We start from the raw sequence: 10,020 nt of genomic DNA, 5'->3' as shown, positions 1-10,020 counted from the left end.
AATTTAAATATTCCGATATTCCAATTTCCGAAATGTTTAATTTCGTAATTTTGAAATTTCCAAAATTCCAAAATTTTGAAATTCCAAAATTCGTAAATTCAAAAATTCGTAAATTTCGGAATTAATGAATTTGGAACAAAACAAATTGAACGTGTCTAGTGATTGGAGGTGGGTAGGGGGCAAATAAAAGGGGTGACTCAGAAAGGGGGAGTTCCTGCACCCATTCTCTGAGAAAAAAATCCCTGGTGACAACCTTCTAAAAAAGGATTTCCCTTCTTTCAGGGAGACTTTTCTTTACTTCCTGTTGTGGCTCTGGGACAGAAAGTAAAGGAATTTCTCCCCATCGAGATGCAGATGGCAAGGAAAAGCAGCCTGTTTTAACTTTCCTTTTTCTTAATGTAAAAAAAAAAGCTTTGGCTTTAGAAATACTTTAAACTAAGACATCCTATGAATGGCATTCCAGCAACTGTAAATCTACGAGTCGCAGTGTTTCCTGCTTTTCTCCGTCCTACACAAAGGTGGCTTTATACTTCGTGTCTGCTTCTTTGTTCCTGTCAGTCTTTGCAGTCACCATCGCTGGCAAGTCAGATGTCTTGTACACACCAGTCCGCATTCGGCCCTTGCAAGTCTTTAGCTCGGAAATGTACCCCTCAAAGCTTAGATTGCCCACATCGTCCCCAGAGTCTTTCCTCCTTGTACTCGGCTTCACCCCATCTACGTCAATGACTCTTCCGGCTGGCAGAAGACAGGTTGAAGGGTTACGTTGGTTGGCAAATTTCTCCTTTGAACTATTCGGAGATTGCTCCCAGAAGCTCTCTGTGCTTCGTGATAGACTCTTCTTTTTCTCCCTGGGACCTAAAAATTAATAGAAGAACAGACTTAGTAAGCTTAGAACAAATTACCCCCTTGTTACATAAATTGTCATCATTGCTTTTCCTTAATTTTGTTAGGGCGGTGTTGTGGCGAGAAATTACCCCCGTCGAATAATGCCCGTCCTGTACTGCGCAGGCGCAGCATTTGCGCAGTATGGAGGACAAAGGAGTCGCCGAAAGTCCCTGAACATGAACAGCTGTTGATCAGCTGTACACGGCGCCTGTGCAATTAAGACTACATTGTGCCACACGCTCTCGCGTGCTCCCGATGCTCATGCAACTCTGCAAGGGGCGGGTGTATTATTCATCGTGAAGAAATAATTCCGGACGGCTGCACTTCCAAAAATCCTTTTATCAAAGCTTCATATGACAAGTGGTTGACAGATGGAGCAGGGGACAAAGAGGTAGATGCGTTTCGCTGAAATATCAGCGGTTAGTCATTACATGGTACTTGGTAATGACTAAGCGCTGATATTTGCACAAAACGCGTCTACCTCTTTGTCCCCTGCTCCATCTGTCAACCACTTGTCATATAAAGCTTCAATAAAAGGATTTTTGGAAGTGCAGCTGTCCGGAATTATTTCTTCACAATACACAGCATGCGAGCTGGGCTAGCACCTGACTAGTGTCTGTGGGGATTAACCAGGAGGTCGTATTGTATCATGATGACCAGAGATCATACGATGGGGGGTGCATTTCTCAAAGGGGTGGATGTATTATTAAGAAGCATGTAAGGGGCGGATGCCTACAAAAGAGGCCGTATTTTAGAATGATGGGCAGAGCTAATAAGGGCGGGTAGTTTAATGTTGATGAGCTCAATGAATAATACGCCCGCCCTTGGAGAGTTGCACGAGCATCGGGAGCGTGTGGCACAATGTAGTCTTAATTGCGCAGGCGCCATGTACAGCTGATCAACAGCTGTTCATGTTCGGAGACTTTCGGCAGCTCCTTTGTCCTCCGTACTGCGCAAGCGCAGTACAGGGCGGGCATTATTCGACGGGTGTCATTTCTCGTCAGAACACCGGCCCTACACGGTTTGAATCTTGCAAGATTCAGCAAGAACTGGCTGAGATTCGAACTGTTAACGGGCAGGTTGATTGTACCAACCAGTGTACAACCAGCCTGACGGATTCTCTTGCAATTATCGCTAGCGGGTGCTATAGCCTCTAGTGATAATCACTGTCTTCTCCCTACTTCCCTGCTGGGAGAAGACAATGACCATGGAGGAGGGATACCCACTAGTGTTGCTCACGAATATTCGTATTGCGAATATTCGGCTCGAATATGGCATATTCGAGTATTCGCGATATATTTCGAATTTCGCAATGAATATTCGCAATTCCGAATATTCACATTTTTTCAATTTTATTTTTAAAACAGATCACATCCTATCGACGTCTAAAAGCATTGCTGGTATGATTAGAGACCCTGGGCCGAGTAGCTGAGCTGAGGCGATCCTTTTATGTTGCCGAATATAAAAAAAAAAAAATTGCGAATTTTCGCTAATGCGAAAATGATTGCGAATTTTCGATAACTGTGGTAGGAGAACTCTGATTGTCTCTGATGCAAAAGGGGGGGGCTTTGTGTATGTGTATGTTATGAATATTTGTATGTTTGATATTATTTTTTTTTGTAAGAAGGAAAAAATTGCGCATACCTTAAAAAAAGGGGAGAATACAGCAGCAACTCAAAAATGTTATACAACATAAATTAATACAAGACAGAAAATGGAGTCGCTCTACAAGAATAAAAAATATGTCTAGTGACAAGACATGTGGGCAAATTATAAAATAATCAAGCGCAAATAACTTGTGAAATACACAGTGAAACAAATATATAAAGAAATATAGTCCCAATAATAGAAAAATAATCTTTCAGAAAAATGTCTTTGATATGTGAAGTGAAAAAAAGTCCAAAGCATGCAGCATGAACGTGTTCAATCTTCAAGGTGTTTGATTGACAAACGGCTGTGACAGATGGATAGAGTAAAGAATCACCACCAATGCAAAACACTTTTTATTTTATATTGTAAAATATCACGAATATTCTGAGCCAATCAGAGTGCTCCTTCCGCATTTGCCGAATATTCGCAATTATTTTGTATTGTAAAATATCAAGAATATTCTGAGCCAATCAGAGTGCTCCTTCCGCATTTGCCGAATATTCGCAATTATTTTGTATTGTAAAATATCACGAATATTCTGAGCCAATCAGAGTGCTCCTACCGCAGTTATCGAAAATTCGCAATTATTTTCGCATTCACAATAGCGAAAATTCGCAATCATTTCATTTCGATAAAATATCACGAATATTCGAATTTAGCGAATATATCTCGAATATTCGACTATATATTCGAGATATATCGCGAAATCGAATATGGCGTATTCTGCTCAACACTAATACCCACATCGATACTGTCTGTGTTGATGGGGAAATTGAGTGAATTTCTTTCCTGTAACCTGTGGTTGCAGGAAATAAATTTGCTCAATGTATGGCCAGCCTTATATAGTAGATTAGCCACTAGAGGGAGATATTATTGGCTCAGTGCAACCTCTGTGGCTCTCTCTCTCTCAGCTATTGATAAGATGGCAGCCATTAAGAGAATGTGCTGTTTTCAGAAACTCAACTGACTTGGTTGAGTATGTAATGAGCAAATAAGGTAGTCTTTTAAAAAATAAATTACAATGACAAATGGGTTATGTACAGCAAACTGATGCATTACCTGTTTATTTAAAACATTTGAAAATACTTTACTTTACATTCCCTTTTAAAGGGAGTCTTGCAAGATATATTAAAGCCCAACTGTAGGCTCAGCCTTCTGCCGGATGTTCATCCCTCTGTTTTTGCTATTCAACTTTTTATTTGTCTACAGGCTGGTCACATGATATGCAGGGTCCCCATGTTCTCTCTGCATCAATACAATGTGCTACTCTGCACTCACTGTCTTTCCTCAGTCTTCCAGGATGAATGATGTTGGGCATTTTTAAACTTAGAAGACTGAGGACATCTTGTGTCAGAAAAAAAGTAATGCAGAGAGCAGTTCTAGATCAAAAATATGTATTCAATCCTGAGCTGCTTTTTTTTTTTTTTGCAAAGTGGAACATTATTCATAGAATTAGGTCCTGCTAGGTCCTCACTTCAAGCTGGCCCCTTTTGCAGATGTAGCTATGTAAAACATTAAAAATAGGTGCCATTACTGTTTAACTCCTTCCTGCCCGGCCTATTGTAATATGATATCCTCCCATGATCGGCCCATGCTCCAGCGCGATGTGTCATCCGCTATGTCCATTGGCACAGCCGATGACAGATTACTGTACCTGTCCGCTGCCGATACCACGTGATCGCTGTGGCCAATCGGAAGATCACAAGACAAATGTACAAAATGAAAGGCTTTGATTCATGCCTTTCATTGTGTGCTATTGTGATGAGCTCTGTGATTGGTTACAGTGATCCCATGGTACAGACATGGCCAATCACAGCCCATCTGTACCATGTGATTAGCTGTGGCCAATCACAGCTAATCACAATAGTAAACACTGAATGAATAGTTTTCATTCAGAAAAAAATGGTTGCTTATAACTAAAATTCGGTTATAAGCAATCATGGTGTGTAAAAGAAACTGAAATAAAAAATAAAATCCTGATCACCTCCCCAGAGTAGTACAATGTAATATGTAGTACTATGGTAATATTGTATTGCTCTGGTCACTATATGTTAAAAAAAGAAAAAAAAAATTTAAAACAAGTAATAAGAAATAAAAAATATTTAAAAATTATTATTATGATTTTGTGTGGTGGTGTCCTTAATCACCACCACACCGGTTATATAATGTTGCTGTACTGCACTAGTGACAGTATACAAATCACAGTATGACATATTATGTATCAACAAATTGTAAAAAAATAAAATTATTAAAAAAAAAAATCTTTATTTTCCAAAAAAATTGTGACAAAAATTTGGCTTACATATTTCTTATTGAAATCACACTGCAGGTTGCCCGCATAGAAACGCCTTTTGGTTCATGTCATGTAAATCGGATGCGGTTAAAAACGCATTCAATTGCATCTATGTGAACCAGGATTGAAAACAAGCATTGGTAATTGGTATCGGCGATAGGGTTGCCACCTGTCCAGGATTCACACTGACAGTTCAGGTTCGGAATCATGCGTCCGGGTTTCCAGACTGCCTGAAACCCGGACACATTATTCAGACTGGACTATAGTTTGCCAGCAGGGTTGCTGGCTGCAGTTGTCTAAGCTGAGAGCGTCTATTACACTCTCTTTCATGCTGCCCAAAGTCAGCACTAACAATCCCCCCCCCCCCCCACACACACACAGACAAGAGAGGAGCGAGGGTTTGATCTGCTCCCCTTCCTCCCGCCCGAAAGCGTGTGCTGGAAATTTGAAGTCCAGCAGCCCCAGATACATCTGGATGAGAGGTGCTGACTGCCAAGGGGTGAGTAAGCTCACCATCCATCCCTGTCTGGGACTGAAGTCTCCCCCTCTTCTCTCTCCTGCCTCTGAGTGAGTACACTAAGGTAAATCAGGGTTCTCAGAGCACCCCTTACATCAGACTTCCCCTTTACACCAGAGGCCACAGTGTTCCCTCTTACATCAGAGTCCTCTCCATACATCAGAGTTCTCAGTGTTCCCCCTTAAATCAGGGTTCCCAGAGCATCCCTTACGTCAGAGTGCCCAGAGTTCTCCTTTACAGCAGAGTCCTACCTTACAGGTAAAGGGAACTTTGTGGATTCAGATGTAAAAAGGGGAACTCTGTGGAATTTTGATATAAAGGGGGACTCTTGTTATTAACTTCATGATTCAATGATTATAAATGTTATTTAATAGAAAAATATATGTATAGTTTACACTATAAAAAAAAAAAATTGCTGTGCGCCACTAAAGTGTTCGGGTTTGACTTGGAAAAAGGGTGGCAACCCTAATCGGCGAGTACATGAGAAAAAGTATCGGTACTCATACTCAGTCTTAAAAAACTGGTATCGGTGCATCCCTAGTTTAAAGAGAACCTGTTAGAGCAGAAATTCTGAATTTGCCACTGCTTACATGTGTTATATGGTGCCAGCTCCTGGTGCCAACATTCTTGCTCACTATTTAATCGGTTACTGACCCAGAAGAAGTAAGTACATATCAGTGCCATCTCTTTGGTACTTGGTAAGTAAGGAAGCTGGTTGGGGGTTAATGACTCACCAAGCACTAAAGTGAAAATGATGAGAAGCGCCTTATCAAAAACGAGTGTGAATTGAAGCTTTCATATTCATTCTTGTAAAGATGATCAGAAGAAATCCTACACATATAAATATATCTGGTACTGTATATTCCATGGAATGACAACAGCAGAGACCTGTCATGCTGACTCCAATTTCAACCTCCGCAATTTCCTCCATCTATGTGTCAGCAGTGGAAAAAATAAATGTTCCTGGACTGCCGCACTCTGATAGGCGATTCATTGAAACAAAATGAACAAAGGATAAAATCCAAAGCTGTATAACATCCAAAAATTCATGCAACATTGCAATCAATGGTAGGAAGTGGACATAGGGGACAAAAAGCTAACATGTTTCACATCATGGATAGATGCTTAGTCATAGCTGGTATGTGTCAGCAGTGAAAGAATTTTTCTCCCCCTATGAAGCAAAAGTACTTTTCTCTTTTATTGATTGCAAGTGCTCATTAAGACTCATCACTGCCTACAGTACTCGGATGTCCCAAAATTAGAAGATGATTGTTTTTTTTTATCATATAACGGATGAAAATTGGGTAATGTAAGGCAGCTCATGCACTGTTATGCCCCCGGCCTGGACAGAAGGGGCAAGAGCAGGTCTGTAAAGTACAGCAGGTGATGTGGGTGAAGGTGTCCTGGGGCCCAAGCAATTAGGGGGCCAAAGTAAAATTGCTACTTCTTATATTACATTCTGTATTGAATAAAGATTAACGGTAATTTATTTTATTTATTATCTATTTGGTGTTTGAGACTCAGGCTTAATAATACATTTAGAAAAGATCAATTATTAAAAACCCCAAAGACTCCTATTTTCACAAAGGTATAATTCAATGTCAGTGTGTCTAGACATGCTTACAAAAAAAATAATTGGTGCAATATAGTTTATCTTGAAGCTATTTATATAAAATTTTACAGCATCCACTTTAACCACTTAAGGACCGCCTCCTGCACATATACGTCGGCATAATGGCACGGCTGGGCACATGCAGGTACAGGTACATGCTGTGCTATTGTCCAGCTGTGGGTCGCGGGCGCCGGTCCGAAGCTCCGTGACCGGGACCCACGGACCCGATCGCCGCTGGAGTCCCGCGATCGGTCCCCGGAGCTGAAGAACGAGGAGAGCCGTGTGTAAACACGGCTTCCCCGTTCTTCACTGTGGCGGCGTCATCAATCGTGTGATCCCTTTTATAGGGATACATAATCGATGATGTCACACCTAGAGCCACACCCCCCTACAGTTGTAAACACACATGAGGTCACACATAACCCCATCAGCGCCCCCTGTGGTTAACTCCCAAACTGCAACTGTAATTTTCACAATAAACAATGCATTTTAAATGCATTTTTTGCTGTGAAAATGACAATGTTTCCAAAATTGTGTCAAAATTGTCCGAAGTGTCCGCCATAATGATCGCCGCCATAAGTAGTAAAAAAATTTTTTGATAAAAATGCAATAAAACTATCCCGCATAGGTGATCAAATACCACCAAAAGAAAGCTCTATTTGTGGGAAAAAAAGGACGCCAATTTTGTTTGAGAGCCACGTCGCACGACCGCGCAAATGTCTGTTAAAGCGACGCAGTGCCGAATCGCAAAACCTGGCCGGGTCCTTTAGCTGCATTTTGGTCCGGGTCTTAAGTGGTTAAAGGAACCCATCACTAAAAAAAAAAAAAAAAAAAGGAACATTGACATGGAGATATTCCACATCAACATAAGCATCTCCCAAGAAAAGAAGAAGCTCAATACCTCTCCGCCTGCCTGCACTGCCAAAGGCCTCTCCAATCGTCCCCCAAAATCTTCTGAGAAGGTGACACTTGCGGAGTGTTGACCTCCAATGTCTCCACAGTGGTTCCTCCCACCAACGTGCATATCATTGTGTTTTGTAGGGACTAGGCTACCTGGGAGAACACTGAGTACGGCAGGGGAAACAGGAGATTGACACTCCCGGATTTATAAAGTATTGCAGGGAGATTTTTTTTGCTCATCTTTATTTTAGTAACATAGTTACTCTATATTTCAATGGTGTTTATTAAAGTTTTACAGTAATTAAAGAAAAAAAAAACAAAAAAAAACAAACAAATACAAAATAAAGATCTCGGCTTCACATGAAGCAGTGTACAACATGTTTTGAGAGACATACAATAAGTCAATATTTCAATTTTCTTAAAGGGGCTGTAAAGGAAAAAAAAAAAATCCCTAAATAGCTTCCTTTACCTTAGTGCAGTCCTCCTTCACTTACCTCATCCTTCCATTTGAGAAATCCTCACTCCCTGTTCTTCTGTCTGTAACTACACACAGTAATGCAAGGCTTTCTCCCTGGTGTGGAGAAAGCCTCTTGAGCGGGCGAGCAGGGGTGTCAGGACGCCCACTAACACACAGCTCCTTTCTATATCTGCAAAGTAGAGAGTGTCCTGACCCTCCTGCTCGCCCCCTCCCCCCTCAAGAGGCTTTCTCCACACCAGGGAGAAAGCCTTGCATTACTGTGTGGAGTTACAGACAGAAGAACAGGAAGTGAGGATTTCTCAGAAGAAATAAGGACATTTAAAAGCAAAATGGAAGGATGAGGTAAGTGAAGGAGGACTGCACTAAGGTAAAGGAAGCTATTTAGGGAAAACATGTTTTACCTTTACAACCCCTTTAAGGAATCATCCCCCTTTTGTATACATAGGCCCTTGCACCTCCTAATATTGGCGGAAACGTTTTTACTCAAAGAAATGTGACACACAAGCCTTTCTCAATATGAATCATAGTTTACATACAGTGCTACCATGTCTATGGCCTAATGCATGTTGTCAATCCTAGGCCTCAGGGTACGTTCCACCCGCTGGGAAGAACCAGCTCCCCATCCAACTATCGGGGGAGAAAACTATGGCCTGCCGAGAGTGAAAAGATGAAACGACTCAACATATATAACAGTAATTTTAAAACCTAATACTCAACATGAGTAAAAAAAGGGAGGGTAAAACAAAATAGAGGAAGAGTGCAAAGGGAAGAGCAAGAAGGGAAGACTAGGGGGGGGGAGGGGAAAGTACGACTGTCAGTGGACAGGAATGATGCCCTATTTTTGGGGTCAATGGAAAGAAATTGTGTCCCATTGTTGGTGTCAGCGGGAGGAATAGTGCCCCATTGTTGGTGTCAGTGGATGAAATGGTGCACCAAGGGCCGGTGTTGGAAGGCAACATGATTTAATATCATATTTCTGGAGTTTCTTTCTGATTGATACAATCAAGTTGGAATGTAACCAGTTACAATCAAAGCTTTGTAGCATATCAGAATCTGCATCACAAAATCCTGGCTCCTGTTCGGCTAGTGCGATAAGATGGAAATCATTGATTAGCACTCAGCAAGCAATCTTCAGAGAGCCATTGCTGCCAGGATGATTGATGTCGGGGGTGACAAAGACCAAAGGCACCTGGAGAGGATACATGGACAATACTGCCCCTAGAGGCCAATACAGCAGGACGGACAGTAATATAATATATTGAAAGGACTGCCTCTTGGCAATATCTCATTGGACAGGAGGCTCGTAGGGTGGGTTACGAGTGGGTCTGAATGAATGTGTAAAAGATGTACAAAGAAGGGAAATCATCCCTTTTTTGCTCTTGGCCTGCTTCTGTGAGCCTCGTGGCTCTTTCTCTTATACCATCTTGAGCCCAGCTGATGAGACCATGTCTAGATGATGTGATAAGTATCTCTGATGTTCTTTTGTCATATACTCTGTATAATTCTCTATAATATTTCCATGCTAGCATATTCCTATTTTCGTGGGAAATAAATAAGATATTGTTTTACTAAGCAGTGTGTTTATTTTCATAGCTAACCTTATATCATTGTGCTTATCAGAGTCGTAATAGACTAGCTAAATAGGGGAATAGACAAGTTAATACATATATGCAATAAATAGAGGG

At 41.2% G+C, this 10,020-nt stretch overlaps 1 protein-coding gene across 1 annotated transcript in view; it reads right to left on the bottom strand.

The window, feature by feature from the left end:
- Nucleotides 1–282: 282 nt before the first annotated feature.
- RGS12 (regulator of G protein signaling 12) overlaps nucleotides 283–10,020 on the bottom strand; it is a 319,121-nt gene continuing 309,383 nt past the window's right edge. The window contains exon 18 of the mRNA XM_040335346.1: nucleotides 283–855. Within this exon, the coding sequence (XP_040191280.1) occupies nucleotides 509–855 (347 nt within the window). The 3' untranslated portion in view covers nucleotides 283–508. The remainder of the gene's footprint in view (nucleotides 856–10,020) is intronic.

The sequence above is a fragment of the Rana temporaria genome, chromosome 1, assembly GCF_905171775.1.
Source record: "Rana temporaria chromosome 1, aRanTem1.1, whole genome shotgun sequence".
Taxonomy (NCBI): Eukaryota; Metazoa; Chordata; class Amphibia; order Anura; family Ranidae; genus Rana; species Rana temporaria.
The sequence above is the reverse complement of the archived record's forward strand: the minus strand, read 5'-3'. Positions and strand labels throughout refer to the sequence as shown.